General features: G+C 49.9%; 1 protein-coding gene across 4 annotated transcripts in view; it reads right to left on the reverse strand.

Moving 5' to 3' along the window:
- MGMT (O-6-methylguanine-DNA methyltransferase) overlaps window positions 1-23872 on the reverse strand; it is a 291457-nt gene that overhangs the window by 215895 nt on the left and 51690 nt on the right. For 3 of the 4 annotated variants that reach the window (XM_017944446.2, XM_017944453.2, XM_017944452.3), the window contains exon 2: window positions 5328-5464. In XM_017944446.2, the coding sequence (XP_017799935.1) occupies window positions 5328-5464 (137 nt within the window). Of the gene's footprint in view, window positions 1-5327; window positions 5465-7497; window positions 7653-23872 lie in introns of those variants that run through there. The other variant, XM_017944451.3, reaches the window with a different exon arrangement.

Raw genomic sequence — 23872 nt, forward strand, 5'->3', positions numbered from 1 at the left:
CCAGCCTCGCTGCTGACTGGAGGCCCTATCTGTCCAGCCAGCCAGGTGCTCAGAAGAGGGTCAGGCCCAACCTGCATGCCCCACCCAGCCTCAACCCAAGGGCTGGCTGGGCCAGATGCCAAAAGCAGACCCACCAACCCTGTAAACAGATCCCTACCCTGAAGACAGAAAAAGAGCCTCTGCAGTAGAAGACAGACTGTGTGTAGTCCTCACATTTTCCCAAATACAGAAAGTTTTACAGCGCTTTAGTTGGATTGGACTCTTTCAGCTTTTCCAGTATTACATTCCTATATTTTTCTGAAAAAAGGCTTATGTGAAAAAAAACAAAAGAATGAAAAACAAGGGTAAGCCCTTGGTAAGTGAAAGATGAACCCCCTCAGCTCCCCAGCATCCAAGATCTAGAAGTCCTACTGCTACTATTTTTGTAATCTAAGTATGACCCAGGGTGATATGGTCCATTTTTTCAAGTAATCAAATACGGCAATCAACATTATGGAAAACTAAACAAGCCCCAAAATAACATTAGAAAAATAAACACATACCGCCTGGCCCCTCTCATTAGACTGTGGGCACTGCAGGGAATCTGACGAGGTCAGAGCTCTGCAGCCGCGGGAAGATGGCGCGGGGGAGCTGCTCCGCTCTGGCAGAGGCCAAGCGCTCCTGGATGTGATGGCATTCACAGAAAGCTGATACTGTCAGGCACTTATGAAACTAACTTAAAAGCAGCTTATGTTGCTTCTCTTTTGGAAACTATGCCACTTTCCCAACGGATGTGCTTCTCAGACACGTTTTTAGGGAGGGAAAGGTAACTAGGCAAGGAAGTCGTTGGTCCCCGCGCGAAGCCACACACAGGTAAATGGACTCACCTGGGGAGCGGGAAACACACTTTGTACAGAAGCACAGATGCAACGTCACTGAAGAAGGCCCAACGGTCAACCTGTAATTTATCTACTAAAGAAAGAAACACCCGTTCAGAGGAAGCAAGGACCACCCTGGGACTCACAGGCACTCGGAAAAGGTGGGGGCAGGGGCCAGAGCCAGTAGGATGCTGCCCCAAATCCCGGCAGTCACTGTCACTCAGCAACCAGAGGACAGCAGCCACACAGAGCACAAATGGCTCCAGGGGGAGCACCCCCAGATGAGTGAAGGCAGCACCCAATTCTACTAAACCAGGAAGCTTCACAGAAGACTTCTGACACCAGACCCAGATGGCGTCCAAGGTGCATTCATCTCACAATCTGGGGATAAAGTAGTATCAATCCAACCCTTACTCTTTCAGAAAATAGAACAGGGAATGCTTCCAAACTGATTTGTCAGCAGAATGAGCCTAATTCCAAAACAAGACAAAGATATTACCAAAAAAAAGAGAAAAGTATACACCTGGTTTAAAATTCTAAAAATTTATTCTACCAAATTTAAAGAAGAAAGGAGAAAGATTGCATGACTATGTCAACGCATACATGAAAATCATTTGACAAAACTCCACCCAGTGAGGGAGACGCCTCTGAAACCCAAAATGGGGAGTAAGCCGTCACTGGGGAAATCCTGCAAGCTCCCCAAACCGGGAACCAGGGAAGGATGTCCGTTGTCGCCACCCTCACTGAAGTCATCCTGGAGGGCTCTGGACAGCTCAGTAGAAGAAATTAAAAGCATAAAGATCAGAAGGGAAGATGCATATTGTCTTTATTCATAGACATCATGAATTTTTATACAGAATCCTCAGCAATCTCAAAACCCTGGAACAAATACATGAATGAGTCAAGATTCCAGAATATAAGATCAACATACAAGCCAGTTGTTAAATACAAGCAGCAATAAATTAAAAGGTTAAAAAGTTTCAGCCTAATTTAGAATACCATCAAGAACAAAGTATTTAGAAATGGAGTTTGCCAGATGAGCAAAGCCTCCAGGCAGAAAAACCATCCAATGCTGCCGAGGACAATGAAAGAACGTAAACAAATGCAGATGCCAGTCGAAGCCGGGAACTGACCCCTTCAATACCAAGACGTCAACCTTCCAAAATTGACACCCAGGTTCAATGAACTCCCAATCGAAATCCCAAAAAGAATCACTGCAGAAATTTACACCTGAATTCTAAAAGTAATATGCAAACTTAAGAGACGCAGAAGCCAAATGATTTAAAAATAAATAAATTTAGAGGACTCATGGACTCACATTACCTGGCATCAACACGTATCACAAAGCTACCTAACCAGGCCAGCGTGGAACGGGCATAGAACAGGCAAAGGTAGGCTGAACCAAACAGAGCAAAACTAGAAACAGGCTCACACACCCATGGTCAAATGATGGTAATTCAATGAAGAAGAGAGACAATTTTTATTTTCCAACAAATGATACTAAAACAATTAAATAGCTACAGGGAAAAAATAAACTCTATACCTCACAAAAAGGTAATTCAAAATGGATCACATATCTAAACATTAAAAAAAAACTACAAAGCTTTTAAAAGAAATTACAGGAGAATGAATTTCAGAAATTACAGTAGGCAAATATTTCTTACAGAGAACACAAAAAGTCTTAAACAAAAGGGGAAAAAAAGACATATGGACTTGTTCAAAATTTAAAACCTCTTCTCATCAAAAGACACTATTAGAAAAACAAAAAAGCAGACATCCAGCTTGTCAGAAAATCATCACAATACGTGCATGTGAAAAAGTCTCCTACCCAGAACCACAAATCAGTAACAACAACAAACACACAAACAAGAAAGCTCTAATTTTAAAATAGGCAAAAGGTGGCCAGGCACAGGGGCTCACGCCTGTAATCCCAGCACTTTGGGAGGCCAAGACAGGCAGATCACAAGATCAGGAGTTAGAGACCAGCCTGACCAACATGGTGAAATCCCATCTCTACTAAAAATACAAAAATTAGCCGGGCAAGGTGGTGGGCGCCTGTAATCCCAGCTACTCGGGAGGCTGAGGCAGGAGAACTGTTTGAACTCAGGAGGCGGAGGTTGCAGTGAGCTGAGATTGCACCACTGCACTACAGCCTAGGTGACAGAGCAAGCCTCCATCTTAAAACAATAAAAAATAAAAAATAGGCAAAGGACTTGAGTAGATATTTCACAAAGAAAACACAGGAATGGCCAAGACTTCATCAGGATAAGTCATCGGCAAAGTGCAAATTAGAACCACAATGAGATAATACTTTATACCAGCCAAAATGGCTAAAATCTGAAAAACTGACACCACCAAGTACTGCCAAGAACATGGAGTGACTGAAACGCACACTGCTGGTGGAAATTTAAGATGATACTGCTCTGAAGAAAGTTTTGGCAATTTCTTGTCAAGTTAAACATGCATTTGCCATCCAGCCCAGCAATTCCACACTCAGGAATTTACTCAGGAGAAATGGAAACAAAAATTCGCAAAGACTGATTTAAGGGGGCACAAGGGAACTTTCTGGAATGTTCTGTATCTTGAATGTTCTATGTCTTCGGTGGTGGTTATATGGTTGTACGCTTTTGCCAAAAACCATTGAATTGTACACTTGAAATCTTAAGTCTTCTATGTAATTTTTATCTAAATTTTAAAAATGATACAATGTTAAACTTAATTGAATATTCATATAGTTTTATATACTATTCTCAAACTTTTAAATGCTCCCCCCACCAAAATTAACTGTGCACACTAACACTGCTGGCTGCCCCCCAAATCCCACTCCTTCCTTACTCACAGTACACCTAATTTTAGCCCATATATGACACGTCCTCCTTTCTTTCTCCCCTACCTGTGGCTTGGGCCCAGCGCCGTCTTGAAGCACCAGGGAAGGGACCACCATCTGGAGACCCCGAGAGGAAAGCTCAGAGGAGCCCAAGTTCCCAGAAGCCATGAAGGCAACAGCCCCAGCTACCACGGTTTGTCTACAGGTGTGTCTTCAAGTGAGCAATCAGCCAGATCGTATTCAGAAGTCAGCATTATTTCAGGGCTGTTGTTACACCTGAACCTGATCCTAACTTGATTCAGAAAGTTCATAAAGTAGAAATTCAAAATTAAGTCTCTTCATCCTATTTGCATAATCCACAACGGGCATTTAACTAAACATATCTTACAATGTTTGCTGTTTTTGTTTTGTTTTCCTTTTTCTTCCCCAAATTCACTTTGTACCTTTACTTTTTCCCAAAAGAAAAAAAACACATAATTTCTATGATTTATTGTGCAACTGAACATGCTAAAAGACAAAATGACATTTTCCCCTACAAATTATTTGGTGCCTGTGATTTTCTGAACACTACAGCCAGATGGTTCTCATAGAAATTGAAAAGAGTATATTCACATAGTTCAAAGGTTTGCTTATTTTTTGGTCTTAAAAAGACTATATTGATTGTAACGTGCAGCTCTACAGGAAAAATCTCGACAGCGGAGGCGAGTGCTGATATTTATGACTGCACTTGTGCTCATTACGGCTGTCTCTGACAGGGGTCCATTAAAATCAATTTTTATGTTTCTTATGTATTTTCTTTATCTAATGTTCTTGGCATTGTGTTTATTAGCCAGTTAAGAGAAACACCAAGCATAGGAGTGGGTGTTTTTTTTCTTCTTGTCAGAAATAACAAGACCTACAATTTTAATAGAATGAACGGAGGAAATTAAATGTTACATTTCAAAGCAAAACATTAAGGAGTGCTTTACATTTTTTGTTTTTGCAGTTAGAGAAATACAGTGGGAGCTGTTCACAAAAACAGAGACACGTACGCTTTTAGAAATGACAAGACCCTAAAGCCATGCTGAAAAGGGGCTTTCGGGCCCTTCCCCAGGCAGGGCTGTCCTCAGCCACACCCGCGCCAAGGGTCTGACCACGGCTTTCAGAGGGCAAGTGGGCCTCCTGGTTAAGGAATTCCAGAACATCAAGCAGTCCCTAGTATGAAAGTCACCTGGCAGACTCTGGCGGAACAGGGAACCCTGGTCTGAATTTTTCTTTTTTTTCAATCAAGATTAATCCTGTATCTCCCTGTCTCTAAATTTCTAGAGACATATGCTGAAGGACCAAAATGTTCAATGCTCATCACCAACCAACTCCTCTGTAAACGTACACATTAATCAAACATCTTGGAGCTACTAATGAAAGGGTATGAAGGCCATGGCCCTGGGTTCATCGGAGGCGGAGGGCTTCTGGACAAGACACAGGGAAGCTGCAAACGCAGGAGCCATCGCAGCACGCTGTTTTGAGCGACAGGCTCGTGGCTGTGGTTGCGGGGGTAAGGCTATGTGTTACCCTGTGATCGATGGAAAACAAGCAGTTGTCACATATACTCCTCAGCCGCTTCAGCATGTGCAGTATACGGGATCATGCAGGTTCATACTTACTCAGCTTTAGGCGTCCCCTTGCCCAGGAGCTTTATTTCGTGCAGACCCTGCTCACAACCAGACAGCTCCAGCTTCCCCAGAGGGCTGTCCAGCACGGTGCGTTTCATTTCACAGGCCTTGTCCATTTTTCCAAGTACCTAAACAGAAACAATTTTTAAGACAAAGTGTATATGGAAGAGGCTGGTCTTATATATAACATAACAGAAGTACTAGTTATTTAAGACACAAAATATATTCCAAAGCTTTTTCCTCATTTTTGGAATTATATGATGCGTCATTTTTACAATATGGTTACTGGGAAGACAGAAAATTACCACAATTACCTAGAGCAGCCAACCAATACTACAATCTCCTGTTATTTCCTAAAATTACTGTATCCCGATTCTTCTTCTTTATCTTAAACCAATGCGTCATTGAAGGAAGCTGACCTGGTAAGAGCTCCTTTTAAATAATACCCACAACAAAGCTCACTTTGTTTTACTAAAACAATTAATAAAACAACTACCATAAACAATAAATCCCAAAGACAAACTGTTCAATATTTGGAATAAAGTACATTTTAGAATGAAGTTTGTATGCAATGACTTACAGAAAGATTCAACTCAGCACCTACGCCACGACACCTGTGTTAGGAGCCAGCCCGAGAGGATGAGCAATGCGGGGGTAAATTAAATGTGCTGTGGAGAGCACATTTAATTTACATTTAAAGAGATGTACAAGGCTGGGCGCAGTGGCTCATGCCTGTAATCCCAGCACTTTAGAAGGCCGAGAGGCTGGGCGCAGTGGCTCATGCCTGTAATCCCAGCACTTTGGAAGGCCGAGACAGGAGGATCACTTGAACTCAGGAGTTGAAACCAGCCTGGGCAACGTAGCAAGACCCTGTCCGAAAAGAATTAAAATTAGCGGGGTGTGATAGCACACACCTGTAGTTCCAGCTGCTCAGGAGGCTGAAGAGCAGAGCCTGAGGAATACGGGGGAACACATCCATAGGCTACCTTTACACTTGTACATTTCTTTCTCTATTTTTTAGAGACGGGGTCTTGCTCTGCTGCTCAGGCTGGAGAGCAGTGGTGTAATTCTAGCTCACTGCAGTCTTGAACCATGGGCTTTAGCGATCCTCCCTCTTCAGCCTCCTCAGGCACTGGCTCTTGCTATTTTAGCTCTGTCCTCTCACTGCCACAGCTTCCCAGGAAGACCCACAGCAGCTCGTGGCTACTTAAGGAAGGCCGTCCTCATGGCTCCCATCACACCTGGGTTCTTCCCACTCCAACCCAATCACCAGCAATCAAAGCTCACTGAAAACAACAAAGCAAGGGCTCCCTACATTAAGGGGCTGGAGCAGGGGCAACAAACTAGAGCCCGTGGGGCAAATCTGACTCACTGCACCTGTCTTTGTAAATAAAGTTTTATTGAGACACAATTGTGTTCATTTATTTACACAGTCTCCTGCTGCTTCTGTGCTGCAGCGGCAGAGGTGAGCAGTTGTGACAGAGGCAATGTGGCCCTGCAAGCCCAGAACACTGACTCTCCAGCCCTCTACAGAAAAGGCCTGATGACCCCTGGAAGGGCCGCTCACTGGCACCTTCCCACTCTGTTCCCACACTGAAGTGGTTGTGAATCACGCATGCATCTCAAATCTCTGCGCCTTCACTAAAGACCCCCTCCCTGCCTGTCTGCTGGGCACCTTGCTGCCTGGTCTCCTCTCCTGTGAAAGCCTCCACCAGCCCTCCAGCTGATCTTCCCTTTCTGTGTCTTCCACATGCTTCTAAGGCCACACTTTGGTTCTCTCATCTGTCTTTCCAAGAACGAGAGAGAGGTGCATTTACGTCCCTTAAAGGGAGCAAGGTCGGGCAGCAGACCCCAAACTACACAAGCGTTTTCTAGAAGCATTACTCTCAAGATTCAATCCTAAACCGTCACACTCCAGAGCTGCCTCTACAACCTCCCCTTTTCTGTGCAGATTGACAGGGATTTGAACCGGATCCCAATCAATCGCCCCAGGATATGGATGCAGGATGTGCCGGAAACCATGCCCCATCGGAGAGGCTCTGCCCACATCACACTCCTTCAACATCTCACCCTGCAGCCTCCCTGCTGTCTCCAGGGTAAAAACCAGGCTTCCCGGGAGGGCAAAGAGCCCTGTGGAAGGAGCCACCTGCCTTCCACTTACCACGTGGCAGAGGCCAGATAAAGGCAGGGGGTGCAAATCACGGCTTCCCGCCCACTGTCCCATTGCTGTGAGAAGATCACTCTCGGTGCTTCAACTGTTTTTGTCTGTAGGGTAAATCACACCAAATCACAATGTCGGCACGAGTTTAGAGGGAACACATGCAAAGACCAGGCCTCCCAAAGGCTCTGTAGGATTTGGGGATCACTGTTGTTCCCACCACAATCAACATTTTAACCCAACCCCCTCTGCTCCGACCTCATCCCCTGGAGCACACTGCCCCTCTCCCCCGAGTCTCACTGAAAGCACCGCCATCCCGCCCTTGCTTCCAAGGTGACTGCCTCCCCTTCTCCCATCTCCATCATTTCTCAGAGCCACAATCTCGGTCCCCAGCCTCAGCCCTGCCCCTGCAGACATCTCCCACCACCCAGGGCCACTGCTTCTCAGGCAGGGTGCCGGCGGCTCTGCTCGGGACCGCCTGAAGAACAGCACGCATCACATACACAAGGGGCTCATAAAATAGTTGTGGAACTGAATTACCAGTGTGACCACCATCCAGGCCAAGCATCCATGACAGCACTTCCCAAAGTGTGTTCACAGAAGATACTGCTCAGACAACAGGGCTCTGGAGGCAGCGTGAGAAATTGGGATGTTCTCTCGCCACTTCTTGGAAACTTGCCCTGCACGGCGGTGGGTTAAAGCTTCCAGCAGACTGGCTGTAAAGAGGCCAGCTTAGGTTTTGCTCTCTCAAATGTGGTTCTCCACGGAGCCACGTTTGCTGCTCTATCATCCCAGTTCGGGCAAGGCTGCAGGCTGTCAGAGTCAGGAGGCCTGGGCTGGGCTCTGGACTCAGGTGGGGAGCATGGCCAGCCCCGAGCACCTGCATCAGGCAGCACTCTCAACAGCAGGTGTCAGAAACGGACACGGGCTAATTTAAGCACAAATGCCGTTTACTGAAAGGCTACTCCACAACTCAAAGAACTTCTGGGAAGGCTGGAGGAGCAGGCTCAGAAAATAGTAGGAACCAGAACTGGCCACGCTCCAATCACAGCCAAAATCAAGCTTCAGGAAACATCTGTGGGGCAACCAGGCATAGCAGGCATGGCAGCTGGCACTGTTGCCACCGTTGCCCCTGGAAACAGGATGTGGTGGCTATGGCCACCGTTGATTCTCGGCTGCTCTGCCTCCGTGGGACTTGCTCCTGATTTGAGTCCCAGGCAGGAGCCCAGCCCTGGTGCTGACGCCCACCAACATGTGCCAGTGTCCGAGCAGCTGCAGGAAGGGACGGCCTGGGAGAGGAAGGGTTTGCCCATGTCAGTGCCTGAAGCTGCACTGCAAACATTCTGACTGGGGAGTGCCCCATGTGGGGACTGGTCAGACACTAGCTGCCCACTCCTCTCCCAAGCCTCTATTTTCTCATCAATAAGACCCCTGACTCCTCTACCTGACAGTGCCACTCTGAGGATCTAACCTGAGACGGCCACGGCCCGGGCTTCAGGTACTACACACCGTGAAGGGCTGGAAGGGCTGTCATGCCATTCTGCACAGACCACACCTCGAGTTCACCCCCAATCCAAGCATCAGCCAAAGGGGAAGACATTGGAGCGTGCAGAGACAGGGCCAGGGAGAAGGGCAGGAGCCTGGGAAGGTCACTGGGGGTGAATCCCAGCGAGCTGAAGGAGGGGCATGCGGGATGGGGTGTCCTCCACCCGGAGGAAGGAGCAGGGCGGTGGAGGGCCACAGGCAGCTCAGCCCCAACAGCCTCCCAGAGAGAAGAGTCCTCGAGGTTATCAGGGTCTGGGTCCTGACCACAAGAAGCTAAACGCGGGAGGCCAGTGGCTGGGAATGCGGTGGAGAAGCCTTCCAGCCAAACCTGGTGTGGCCAAGTGAACTGCCCGCCCTGGAATGACCAGCTCTGCACCCCAGAGAGCACCTCCACCCAGGAAATGCCCAAGGACCCCGGCTGCTGGTCCAAGGGACCCTAAAGCTCTGGCACATTCCCGATTGTGCCCTGCGGTGCTATCGCCATGACCAGCATCACGGCATGGGCCTCTCAGCCAAAGGGCAGGCTGGCCTCAAGCCCTAGGAACCAGCTCCCCTGGCCAGCAAGGGTTGCCTGAAGCCACAGGAACACACTGAATCAATTACAAAGCAGGGAGTTGTGGGGACCAGGTCAGCTCCATCCAAATCATTCCAAGAACCAAAAAAAAGGCCACCAGTTTATAACTGCAATAATGAATGAGTTCAGAATCTGACTTCCAAATGAGCAACAGATTCCAGCTCCTGTCCATATCCAATCGGCTGATTATTGAGGCACGTGAAGCCTGCCTCATTTCACCTGAACATGACAATGAGCTGGAACATGCCCCCCCCCCCAACCAAGAGCAAACCTCCCACAGAGGCCTGCAGAAATGGAATTGGATACGCTGCTGAAACCTGCATACTACCTTTTTTTCCTGTAGACAACCAGAGCATTTGGCACAGTTCTTCTGTGGGCAACAGTAGACGTTAGTTTAGTGCCGATTCCTAAAATGCAATGGCTGAGGCCTCTACAGGACAGAAGTCCCAGGCCACCGAGCATGGCAGCATCTCTGATGCGATGCCCAGATGCCCAGGGCTGACCTAGCAGGTGTGCACACCGGGCCACCAGAGAGGTGGGGGGATGCCTGCAGACTAAATGGGGGCATCACAGACACCAGGAGGGACCCACAAAAGCCAGAAATCAGGCAGTGAGAAAAGTGAGTTTCAATAGCATGAAAACGTGATGGGAGTGAAACCATCGCAACCCAGCCAGGCGGGCGGCTCAACTTAGAAGCCAAGATACCAGACACACAAAGGCTGGCACAGTAGTGCCCTGGACAGGTCACAAGCAGCCATAAAGGCAATGGTCCCTCTACCAACACACCGCGCAGCAATTCCGCCATGCCCAGACCCGGGAAGAAAGACGTCCGGCTCCAGTGATGAGATCCCATCAGGATCTTCACCAATGCCCAACAACCTCAAGAGAGGGCCATTCAACGGCGGAGGCCAGATCCACAGCCCCAGGAGGGACGCTGGGAAGGGGACTGGCCCACTGAAGACAAAGATTCACTGTCACCCCTGCAACCCTCGCAGCACCCCAGCCTGAGCCCAGAGCCAGCAGGCAACCACACACCCAGGCTAGCACGCGGTGGGCAGAGTGGCAGTTAGGAACCACCCTGCAGGGCTGGGGCCACACTTTGGGGGAGAGTGTGGGCAGCTGAGAGCTTATGGAGAAACTGACATCTATACAGAGAACTGAATTATAGGGAGCGGCCGCCAGGCGAGGAGCCACACAGGCCGGGGCAAAGGCACCCGCCACGACAGCTGGGGGATGAGGCCTGGTGTGCATGGAGAGGCGTGGGGGAAACAGCCATGCTCGGGCCCTGAGGCCACTGTGGCCTCAGGGGACACAGCCACGCTCGGGCCCTGAGGCCACCGTGGCCAGGCCGGTCCTGCTGGCTGCCTTTTCCCTGAAAAGCCACAGAGTTTTCAACAAGGGGAGATGCAGCTGGTTTGCATTTCGAGACTCCCTCTGGCAGCTCTGTCAAGACTGGACCAGAACCGAGGTCGACTGTGGAAATAACCCACTGAGAAGTGACGAGAAACCCAACCAGGAGAGAAGCCGAAGGGAGACCAAATAATGGGAAACAAACCACTAACGACCAAGAGTCGTCTGACCGATGCCTCAGCACCCTCTACGCAGGAGCCGCTGGACGAAGGTGCCGGAAACTGGAAGGAGACAAATGTGATCTCCCGGAGGGGGAGAAAAATTACCCACAAAAAGTAAACCACACCGAACGGTGCTTGCAACTTTTCCATAAATCTAAGATTATTCTAAAATCAGTTTATTTTTAAAAAATCAAATAAGGTAGGATGATTTAAACTACTCCTTTTATATCTGCATTTGCTGTTTTCTATAGTTGGTACGAGTTGACTTTTCAAGGAGAAAAAAACCGTATTAATATCCAATCTGGGCCAGTCATGGTGGCTCACACCTGTAATCCCAGAATTTTGGCAGGCCGAGGCAGGAGGATCACTTCAGTCCAGGAGTTCAAGACCAGTCTGGGAAATGTGGCGAAACCCCAGCTCTACTAAAAAATACAAAAAAATTAGCCAGGCTGGTGGCATGCGCCTGTAGTTCCAGCCACTTGGGAAGCTGAGGCAGGAGGATTGCTTGAGCCCAGGAGGTCAAGGCTGCAGTAAGTCACAATAGTATCACTGCACTCCAGCCTGGGTAACAGAGCAAGACCCTGTCCCCACTGGAAAAAAAAGAAAGTAAAAAAGGAAAAAGAAAAATAAGAGCTATACAAAGAAATAAAGGGTACTCAAAACTATGAATACATGGGTCAATATAATATACAAAAAAGCTAATGTGCTGCATTGCTGATGTCAAGTAGAAAAACCATGGCAAACGTTCTCCACTTACTGTGATCTCACCGTGTCTTATATAAAACAAACGATGGTTAATGCTTTTCTGAATAAAAACTGAGGTGTGAAAAAATTCCGTGAGTTAAAAAAAATAAAGATTAGCATAAAATGAAAACACACATAAGTAAATCAGATCACATCTCCCCTTCATTTCCATCTTGATGAGAAACCACTCCCACTGGATCTGGCTTGAACCAGGGGGTCCAGTCTGTGGCCTGTTAGGAAACGGGCCACACAGCAGGAGGTGAGCAGCGGGTGAGCGAGCATCACTGCCAGGTCAGCGGCAGCATTAAATTCTCATAGGCGTGTGATGCCTGCTGTGAACTGTGCATGGAGGGGATCTGGGTGAGACGCTCCTCGGGAGAACCTAGTGTCTGACGATCTGAGGTGGAACAGTTTCATCCCAAACCATCCCCCCGATTCCATCTGTGGAAAAATTCATCTTCCATGAAACTGGTCCCCGGTGCCAACAAAACTGGGGACCCCTAGCCCAAGTGGTCCCAAATTTGGTGGGCCACATCTCCTCCTTCTGCGGCTTCAGTCCCCCATGACCCCATCGCACCCACCCACCCGCCTCGCTCCGGCTGCTGTCCCTCACACTCCAGCCTCGCTCTGGTTTCAGGGCCTCCGCACTACCGCTCTGTCTCTGTCCCAGCCTGCACAGGGGCCACTGTCACCTCACTCACAACCACGCTCAGACGTCACCTTCTCAGAGAAGCTGCCGAAAACAGTCACCACCTCCACCTCTTCTTTCTCTGCCTTATTTTCCTTACATGACCTGGAATCACGGTGGCATGATTTGCTTACTTGATGTGTCGCCTTCCCTAGAATGTAAGCTCCAATACAGGCAGCCAATGTGTCACAACTGTAGCCAATGAGTGAGGAGAAGCCTGCGGAGAGTTCTTGTTTTCATATGCTTTTTCTAAAGTCAGATGGCACCCCCCTACCCTTCCTTCCTTGACATGGCAGATGTGATGGCTGAGGAGCTGTGGCTGACCACCCTGGTGGATCGTGAGATGGGCCAGCCGGGGATGAGGCCCCAACCTGTTGGTGGGCTCACGCCAGGCTCCCATTTTACGCCAATCCGCGTTGCCGGCGTCTCCGACCCCACCGTGATCTCCGCATTTACGGCGATATCCATTTACCTGTGATATCACATTTTACCACGTGATCTCCACATTTGTGACCACGACCCACGGTTATCGGCCCCGCGTGACTCATCCGCCCCGATATCACATTTCCCCTGCGATGATCTCCGCGCCCGGGCGACCAGAACATAAGAGTGTTCTTCCGTGCGTTATAAGACTTTAAGAAGGCTGGGCGCTCACGCAGCTTCCTCCGGCTCTGGCTCTCCCGCGGCCCCCACGCCAGCTCTCCACGGCCCCCCCACACCGCAGCTCTCCACAGCCACACATCACAGCTCTCCGTGGCTGGCTAGGCTTCTCCTTGTGAGAGAACAGGAAAGCTGGGCTTGTTTCAAGTCTATGTTCTGAGGAATTCCTGTTTTTCTTCAACCCGGAGTAGTCTTAGCTGATCTACTGCTGTATCCCCAGCATCTAGAATAACAGGGCCTAGCACCCGCAAGTTCTCAGCAAGTATGTGTTGAACAAAAGATCTAATTATATGAATCATGCAATGATAATGAGATAGAAATTCAGAAAGAGAACTCTAGGATTGAGAGCCTGTATCAAGGGGTTTGATGTCCTGGGGCGTCCAGGAAGGCTTCCTGGAGGAGGTGCTGAGAGAGGAGGGACAGTGTTGTAGTTTCTGGGTGGAGAAGAGGAGGACAGACTAAGGCAGGCAGGCGCGCATAGGCAAAGGCACTGGCGCTAGAAGCAGCACAGAGCGTTAAGGAGCAGAAGGTGGCAGCCAGGTCACCGGGAGGGAGAGGACTTGGTTTTGAGATGAGGCTGCCTCAGCAGCTCCTGGAGCAGTGAGGGCCAAGTCCTGGGACGCAAGTCAGACAAACAAGGGAGAACACGGATTCCAGGCATGTCAAGGGCAGGGACAGGGAGAGGTGTCTGGGAGGCTGCAGCCACAACCACCAGAGACAGGGAGACAATGTGTGGGCAAGCTCTCTCCGGGCAAATCACAGAATCTGCTCTGGCTACAAGTGTGCTGTGAAAACAAGAAAAGAAAAAAAGCCAACCACCTACTACACCCAAGCACAAGGTTCGCAGCTGCATAAAACAGGGCCTGTCCTAGAAACAGGAATTCCCGGCCCTTCCTCCCTGAAGTCGCCCACTGGAACCTCAGGGAACACACCGGGGCAGAGAGGCCCTCGGCGTCCCATTGAAGGAAAGCAGGCAGCCCCAGCGTCCCGTCTAACTCAAACACGCCAGCTTCGATTCTGCAAAACGGAACAATGATGTGGAAGACCCAAATGCTCAGGACTTCCAGAATTTGAACTGTCGGTCCCAAGGGGGCTCCAAAACCCGTAACACGGCCTGTGTACATAACAGGACAGCCATGTTGCTGAGAGGACCACAATCTAAGGGGCGACCAGACAGGCAGGTGTCCAGTGGACTCAGTGGTGTCTGCCTCTCAGGCTTGCACAGGGACAACAACACAGCCCACATTTAGGACACCCAAGCAATTCAACAGTCGAGTTTCCTAATGTCCCCCCTTCCCACTCCCGTGAAGCACAAGCCCATGGCCCCACAGCCTGGCAGTGCTCCCGGCACCACCACGGCATCCACCTAAACCACATGAGTGGCTGACGGTAATTGGTGGCAAAAAAAAATTGATTTTTCATGGCTATTTGGAGACCTCTGGAAAAATGAAATGAATTTCATTTCATCTCCCTTTTAACATGAATGGCGTTTAAATAACAATGTTCTGAATTAAGCAGTTGGCGCCAGAGGCCAGTTCCTGCCATATTAAAAGGAAGAGACCCAGAGACAGAAACTGTCTTCTTTCACCCCTACTGGTAGTTGTTTTCCAGGCCTGCTGCACATGTCTAAAAACTGTCCTTCCAGGATCATCTTTGCAGCTCTGTGTCTTTCCCTCTTAACCATCTCCACTGCACAGAAACAGACTAGCCGGGCGTAGTGACGTGCACCTGCAGTCCCACCTATCCAGAGGCGGAGGTGGAAGAACTGCCTGAGTCCTGGAGTTCCAGACCAGCCTGGGCAACACAGTGAGACCACACCTCAAAAACATAAAAACAAAGAGGCTAACAGGGAGAAATCACCTGCCTCCTTGTAAGCAGTTTACAAACAAGGTAGCCCAGGTCCCCTGTGGCCTGGGCTTTGGGTCTGTGTGAAGCGGGAGATTGGCTGGCCCGAGGGAGGAACAGGACCGTGCCTGACTGCCTCACAACCTCCCACAAAGACATCACAAGATGAAAACTAGCTTTGCAATCTCCCTTCTGAACAGGGAATAAGGGGCATTGGGGAAGCCCCTCTCATCCTCAGGACTCGTGCTCAGCCCACCTCCAAATCAGGCGTGAGATAGTATTTTAATTAGGAAAAAAAAAAAAGCATGTGTCAAAACCCTAGAAGAGAGAAAATACTTCATCCCTATCACCTAATCATAAACCTGGCCACGGGAGGGTGGGAGAAGGAGGTGGTATGGCTGACGCTCACCCCGTACAAAGGGCTCAAGGCTCAGAGACCCCACCCGTGGTCCCTGCTGTAACCAGGGGTCTCCCCGCGGATTCAGCTGGGTCATATCCAACACGAGACAGTCAAGTGTGGCTCAGTCCATTCTGCTCTCACAACCAAAAGGGGTTCTGTTACATTGAAATGGTTTCATCAAACAAAACTGGAGCTGCCACCTGGGATGTCCAACTGAGAAGGGATCCAAACGGCGTTCCCAAATGCCACCCCAAAGCCTCCTGGTGGGGTCCTAACGGGAGCCCTGGAAAAAGGGAAACACTCTTGTGTGTGGCTGAACTTCTGTGAACCTGGCTACACACACGCAGAAACCGAGGGGGAGATTCTGCATTAGAATCACATAACTGGGCCTGCAAATTAAAAGAAAGTTTCTATTTGAAGCCACATTCCACAAATACTGCTCATGTCTTGGCTTACACACAGACTTCCAGGGTCTGGGTCCTGGAACAGGAGGTGGGCCGGTTTTTATTACTGTCATCGGAGGCGGCCCCGCATGGCAGAGCACCTTTTTGATTAATGATGCTTTGGTTGTAAAGAACACTCGAACAACGAGAGCCCTGGGGAATTAGGGATGGTCGAAGAAGGAGCCCTGGCAGCAAGGTTCCAGAAGCACCCCAGGCACGCGCGTCTTATTAAAGGGTTCGGCATAGTCATCTACATAACACACGACGTGTGGCACATTATCAAACCAACGTGAAGATGCCTACACATCAGATCCCAGAAGCAGACGGACATCTAAGGAAATCTGTTCACTGGTCTTTAAATCACCCATTTCGAGATATAAACTGGCACTTGTCTACATTTAAAAATCATACTTAACATAAAATCTGGTTTTCTTTTCCGAACTCTTCCTTTTGGTACATATATGGAACTAAATATGAGTAACGCAGGAAGATAAACGCTATTCTGAAGCTCATGCACTGCTTTGAATCTGTGCAATCAGGCAGGAAATCAGTCAGCAAGCAGTTAACAAAACTGCTGTGTGTGTGTGAAAGAAACAGATCACACCTAGAGAAAAGGGCAGAAAACATAAATGTGTACGGTTTTAACAAATTGCTCCAAAAACTCCCTGGAACTTCAAGCACTTTGGAATAATGTTTCCAGATGGTAACTGCCACTCGCATATCCATTCCCACAGTTTAGCTAACCCAACTCTAGCTCTAACTGACAACTGGTTTGTGATACTGGAACACTGTCAAGATGAGCCTATAAAAGTCTTTTTGGAAGCTTCTTAGTAACTATTATCTGTTTCTTTAAGAGGTTTCATAAAAGGCTTTCCTACTTGCCATGTCACTGCAGACCAAACAAAAATCTATATGAAGAGCTTCCATGACATGAATGTCCCAGTGTCAGGGGGTGTGCAAACCTGAGTACACTCAGGTGTATGTGCACGGTGCACAGCAGAGCTGGGAGACGTGGCCACAGGCTAACCACTATGCGTCCTCTAGCTAACTGTGTAGAGGAAAACATTTTAATGCTAAAATACAGATAAAATGAAAAATTACAAGTGTTTTTCTGTTTTGTTTTTTTTTTTTTTTTTTTTTGGCAAGGCTGCAGGGGCCTGAGCATGCCGGAGATGCCAATCGTCCTTGAGGGCAGGAGGTAGTGCAGCCAGCTCAGGCCTTAGAACCCTGGAACTTCCCTGCGCCAGAGCCAAGAGGCGGAGTGGGCAGCCACTCTTTTGGTTTCACAAGGTCACTGGCTGCTCTGCCTTCACGACACTCCCAGGTCATTAAGACACAGTAGGTACCAGTGCACCTTCTCACACAGACCTTGTCTTCAACACAGGTCACAATGGACACTTGGACATCAAGAGATGCTTCCGTTACCTCCAAAGCACCTGGCAGTGTCTGAGTGGGCACTTCCAAGAGGCTGGGACCCCGCCAGTCTCTAGGAGGGTAATGAAACCCACCATGGGAACCTGACCCTAACTCCAGGACGCCTGGCTTCTGACAAGCGCGTTTTGGACTCACACAATCTCGTGAATCCAGCCAGGGTCCTCCCTGGTCAGAAATACCACGGCACCCTCTACTCAGAACACGAGGCCACCTCCGCTCTCTCTATGGAGCTGGCAGGACTGTGGCTGTTCCTTTAAAATCAAATGGTGCTCCCCAGCCTCTAGACAACGGGAACGCATTAGAAGAGAAGAGCTTTCACAGTCCCCAAATCCTGTGAAAGCAAGACAGATTCCACGGTGGAGGGAACCCCAAGCCTTGTGTGAACCGGGGAGCTGTGCCCGTCCACAACAGCAGCCTGGCCCTCCCGGCAACATGGGCTTCGAGACCCGCCTATGAATCTCTTCAAGCTGACCCCAGGCCCAAGACATCCAAGACCTCAGCACAGTCTCATACCCGATTGAATCACATCCCACTTCAGCCTTCGTCAAGCATGATTCCTTTAGTTTACTATGAAAAAGATAATGAGAAAACACCATGTTTTCCCTCATTGTTAACTAGCCGTGCTAGAACTTCCTACGCTAACATCCGTGCTAATGCCAACTGCCTTGCAGAAGGGACAGAAGCTGCCCCAGCCATGTGGTCTGGCCAGGATGGCGCTCACCCCACAGGGCTCTGGCCCGGGTCTCCCACCTGTGCCCGCCGAGGCCCCCACTGGGTCGCACGTCTCACCCCGCCAGCAGCACACTCCTTACAACCTGAGAATTTTCTGGCACTTCAGGAAGCAACTAACTGCTGTGCTGCACAGTGACAGTCTGTCATGAGGAGTAAAGAGGTGGCAGGCTGGTGTTCAAAATGAAATGTCACTTCTTAAAACCGTTACGGCTTGGGAAGCTTCAGCTTAAATATGTCATGGCAGAAAATAACCTCATTCTTTATAGCCTCTAAAGTTGGGTGAAGTTTCACTGACTTCTTAGAGAATAAGTAACATGTGCAAACACAAGAAGATCTGACGGAAACATCAACTTTCTCAATTAAGCAAGGTGGCCAAAGCCACTGATTCCTGCCCTGAGCAGGTGCCAGGGCACTCTCTGTGGCCACTGAGGAGCAGCCTGGACAGTCCCATCCAGGGGCTGAGGGGAAGCTCCTCTTTCTCCTTGTCCATACATCGACATGGGATTATACCCCTCCTCGCCAAGGAAGGACCTTGTACTAGCAAAGTACCAAGTGCTTGTTTGCAATGAAGCCATGGGAAGAAAGTCACGGTTAATAAAATTTTCCGCCTGTGTTGGGATGGAATTTGTACATTCAGAACGTGTGGTTTTTGTGTCATGTTACCCACTTAATGATACAATCAGTCAACACCGGGATTCACCATAACACGTGTCTCCAGGTTCAACAACCAAATCCTTGTGCACACAGATCTACGGACAGAGAGCACTGTGGGATGGGGGCTCCAGGACAGGTACCCACCCCAGCCTCAGGGCAATCTCTGGGAACCATCCAGGAGTCACACACCCACGCAGGAAGGGAACAGCAGCTTTCTGCGAAGTCTACAGGCACTTCCGGCCACCTGAGGCAAAGGCATTACCTGTGTCCAGGGGCCCAAGGCAGTAAGCCCCTCCTCTCCCAGCCTGTGACCCCTGCAGGGCCCCCATGCCCGTCCCAGGCATTCCTTGGTGCATTCTACAAACGGTAAGATGCACCCTGCCAAGATCTGAGTAAAATTAGGGAGGAGCTACTTCCGGTGACCTCCAACCCCCACCAGACTCAGCAGCACTCTGATGGCTTCTTTATCTCCCATCCATCCATTCCCAAGCTTCCCAAAGCAAGGAATTCTTCTCCATTACGTTCCGTGGTTCTGTGCACATTAAGTCCCAGCAGCTCAGTTCAGCACACAGGGCCCTTTGCTGCCTGCTCGGTGCAAGCCACTAGTCAGTCCATCTCCCACCGACCCTGCGTGCGCTGCACCGGCCTGCTTCCCTCTGCACACGTGGGCCTTGGTCTGCAAACGGCAGAGGGATGTTCTCATGGCAGGCAGCCAGCATTGTCCTCCTGGAGCTGCGACTCCTGCACCGTGCTGGCACTAGCACTGGGGAGGCTGCACAGGCCTCAGCTGCGGCCCCTGGACAGCAAGGTGCAGCCTCGGCCTTGTGGGACCTGCCCTGGGCCTGAGGCAGGCAGCACACGTTTGTTGAGCCAGCGCTGTGGGTGGATGTAGACCCCTTGACCTCAGCAGCTACAGGGTCCCTGCAGCAGCTCTGGCCACGTCTCCCCGAGGTACCAGGTGGAAACCCCGTCCCTGGCGTCTGGAGGGGGGCCCGGACTCCTGCAGGACTAAGGCGGGTCTCTCAGCAGCTGCTCTTGGATACAGTTCGAATCTGGCCCCAGCTGTGAGCCAGACGGCCGGAGGCTCCCTCTCTGAGGCTGCCAGTGGGTGACTTCCTTTCTCACATGAGGTCACTGAAGTCCCTTTCATCCAGTGATCAGGAAGAATCTTCACACTGCAGGTATCTGAACTGCAGTGAGCTGTGAGGCCAGTGACTCCCACCAAGAGGCTGGGTAGGGGCCTCGCTCACTGCATCCAGAGCTTCACTGAACTCACCCTGCATGCAGTCATCCCAGGCAACAGGAGACACACGGACTGAAATCCCCTGTGTCCGGCCTGGTGTGACCTCCTCACTTCCCCAAACAGGAAACTGAGGGAAAAGGGGCACTTGGAGCTGGCGAGGTCACTCTGATGATGTGTGGGGCCTGAGCTCTGAGCGGCCCAGACACCAGCTCTCCATCCCCACCCAAGATCAGAACTGGCCCTGAAACTGCTTCCAGGAGGGCCATGCCCAGTCAGGCTGCGCACCTGGGCATCTGACAGGAATCCGGGCACAGCAGGTGGCAGGGCAAGCCTGCGCGCCATAAGGGCTCTGTATGCGCACCATAGGGGCTCTGTAGGCGCACCTTAGGGGTTCTGCACCCACACCGTAGTGGCTCTGTATGCACACCATAGGGGTTCTGTACTTGCACCATATGGGCTCCGTACATGCACTGTAGGGGTTCTGTACCCGCACCGTAGGGGCTCTGTACACACACCATACAGGCTCTGCACCCTTACCGTAGGGGTTCTGTAGGCACACCTTAGGGGTTCTGTATCCACACGGCAGGGGCTCCACACCCGCACCACTGGGGCTTTGTACATGCACCGTAGGGGCTCTGGACGTGCACCGTAGGAGTAGACAAAGAGATGGAAGGAGATGCTTTAGGACACGTGCACACAGTGGGACACTCCGGTTTCGGCAACCTCGGTCGAGTGTCACGGGTAGCAGCCCCGCTCGTCCTGAGTCCTGTCTGCGGCAGCTCTGACAGCAGGGTCAGGTAGTGTGATAGTGGCTGTACACCACAAAGCCAAAAATATTTCCGACCTGGCCCATTTCAGGACACATTTGCCATCCTGATCTGAAGGATCCTGAGAGCATCTGTCTTGTCTGATTCCATCTTTTTCTGCCCACTGATGAACAGGTCATGAGCTCACACAGATAAACCAGACACTTGCCGCACTGCCTGTGGCACTACAACCTCAACAGTGATGCTGTCGCAAACGTTTTCTAGAATTGTCTTTATTCTTTTTCTTTTTTGGTAGAGACAGGGTCTTGCTATGTTGTCCAGGCTGAGTTCAAACTTCCGGCCTCACACAAACCTCTGGTAGCACTGAGATTACAGGTGTGAGCCACTGTGCCTGGCTGTGGTGCAGAGGGACCGGTTACCCCCTAATGCAAAAACGCCACCAGCCACCAGTCAACACCCACAAGCATTAAGCCTGCACACCACTGAAAACCAAGAGAAGTCAGTCCTCCTTACCCTTAGCAAAGACTAAGTTTCACGAAATTTCTGTAGGAAAGAATTCTTGGGTGAGACGCGTGGGATGATTTACGACTCAGTATCCCGAATGGAAAAGCCGGGCGTTCCAGACACGCTCCGGCAGTGGTGGACAAGTGGGCCTTGATGGCACCGGGCTCCGTAAAGGTCTGGTGCTCCTGGAGGGACAGGCTCCATCTCACGGCAAGGCCACGCGGCAAAGGAAGTGCGCCCTGCTTCCAAATGATTAACCTGAAGCTCTAGTCCACAAGGCAGGAAATTTTACGTTCTAAATTAGTTACATTATACCCAAAACCTATCAGTGGCTTGATAACTCGAACATATAATTCTATACCTTTTACTCTTTAAACAATAATTCAGTCTAATCCTGCAGCTGAAGCCAAGATTTCCAGGCCGAAAGTGCACTTTCCATTTGATTAAATACTAATAAATGCAAGAATAAAATACCAGTCTTTTATCTTACAGTAAATTCTTCAAAAACCATATACTCTAACAATTAATTATTTCTCTGGAGAAAGGGACAGGCCTTTCCCCTCAAAGACAGCTTAGGAGTCTCCAAGTCTTAACTATGACAGTGAAAACATAATTTATAGTAGTCCAGGGCTTACAGAAAAATGACATCATAGTCGAGGTTCTTTGATTCTTGAAGTGACCTGTCAGTAGTCAGAGCTCTGGGAGGAGTGCCCCAGACAATCACCACCAGGCCCAAAAGAGTCGGGGCAGTCCACCTTCCTGTGGAGACACACCCCACACACAGAGCTACTATAATACAAAGGGCGAGATATATATGTATACAGCTGACGCTTGGACAGTGCAGGGGTTGGGTTGTTGATGCCGCACACAGTCAAAAATCCACATAAACTTTTGACTCCCCCAAAACTTAACTGCTAATAGCCTACTGTTGAATGCAAGTCTTAATGATAACATAAACATTCAACTAACACATATTGCGTATGTTATGTATATTATACACTGTATTCTTACAATAAAATAAGCTAGAAAAAGTTATGAAGACAATACTAAGGAAGTGAAAATCTATTTACTATTCATTATGTGGAAGTGGATCATCATGAAGGTCTTCATCACCTCCATGGAGAGTAGGCTGCAGAGGGGGAGGGGAGGAGAAGGGGGAGGGGAGGAGTGGGAGGGATGGTCTTGCTGTCTCTGCAGTGGCTCAGGTAGAAGAACATCTAAGTGTAAGTGGATCCACACAGTTCAGACCTGCCTTGACCAAGGGCCAACTGTGTGTGTATGTATGTATGTGTACACACATCATTTAGAATTTTCTCACGTTTAAGATTTATAAAGTTTTTTTCACACATTTCATCAATTAAGGAAGTAAACCAAGTGAAATGCTGCCGAAGGAAGGTGGCAAATTTCACAGAGCAGAAAATTTTGTTTTCTATCACTATAAACAGAGCATCCGGCCAGGACACCAATGCCGGACACACTGCGATACGCTTCCTGATGTGGAGCCCACGCGAGGGTGATCCCCAGGGCGACCACCCCATGCCCTCCCACAGGACAATGGAGACAGTACTCCCTCCCCAGAGATGCCCGCCGCTGCGAGCCCACAGAGGTACAAAATATCTCCGAATAAGGCAGGCAGGCCCAAGCCACACAACATCTGCTAAAGCATTCGTGTATTCTCACTGTGGGTGACAAAGACACAACCCACCATGGTAGGGAACTGGGGGAAAACTTCTGCGGGAAACCCAAAGGAAAATACTCATTCATTCCATCAGCAGTCCCAGGCTGTGGTGCTGCAGTTACATTCGGGAATATGTTTCCCCATGAGGTCACAGTGAGGGTTTGGAGTCAGGGTGTGGAGACAGGAAGCTGGTCTGGGCCTCAGTCCATCCTGAGCAAACAGGGCCCCAGACGTCTTCCTCCTCTGTAACAGGAACAGGACGGAGGCGAGTGCCCTTGTTCACGACCACCCCACCCTCAGGAAGCATTGTGTGACACACGGCCTCATGAGACAGGGGAGCCCCAGCACGGGTGCCATGCCCACGTGTGAGGCAGTGACACCCGTCCTCCTGTGAACAGTAAAGCAGACTGGCGATCCAGCACTGGGCAGCCAAAAGGTAAACTGAGGTAGAGAAAGTTGCCAGAGCCATCAAATGAGACCCAAGCATGTGTCAGTCATGTGGCAACTGAGGACACAGGAGGGGGACAGTGCAGGGAGGTCACAGAACAGAGGTGAGGCAGGGCAGGGAGGGGACAGAAAAAGATTCATGACGTGCTCTGGGGAGCCTGTGCTGGGCTGCGTGTTTCCTCATAACACCCACCGATCCCGTTACTAGAAATAAGCTAAGGGGGCCCATGCCCTCTGGCCAAAGCTGACCACAGGACCCGTGAGGTCCATTCAGAAGACTGCCCCTCGCTGTCCAGGAGCCATGGGCGGAGCACCGGAAACCCCCAAGCTGAGCTCCAGCTACGAGCTCGCCTCCCATCCTAACGTGTCCCTAAGGACTTCGACCCTCTGCGTTCACACGGCCAGTCTTACCTGGAGAAGCTGGAGTGGGAGGGATGGATGTGTGGACG

This window comes from Papio anubis, chromosome 11, assembly GCF_008728515.1.
Source record: "Papio anubis isolate 15944 chromosome 11, Panubis1.0, whole genome shotgun sequence".
NCBI lineage: Eukaryota > Metazoa > Chordata > Mammalia > Primates > Cercopithecidae > Papio > Papio anubis.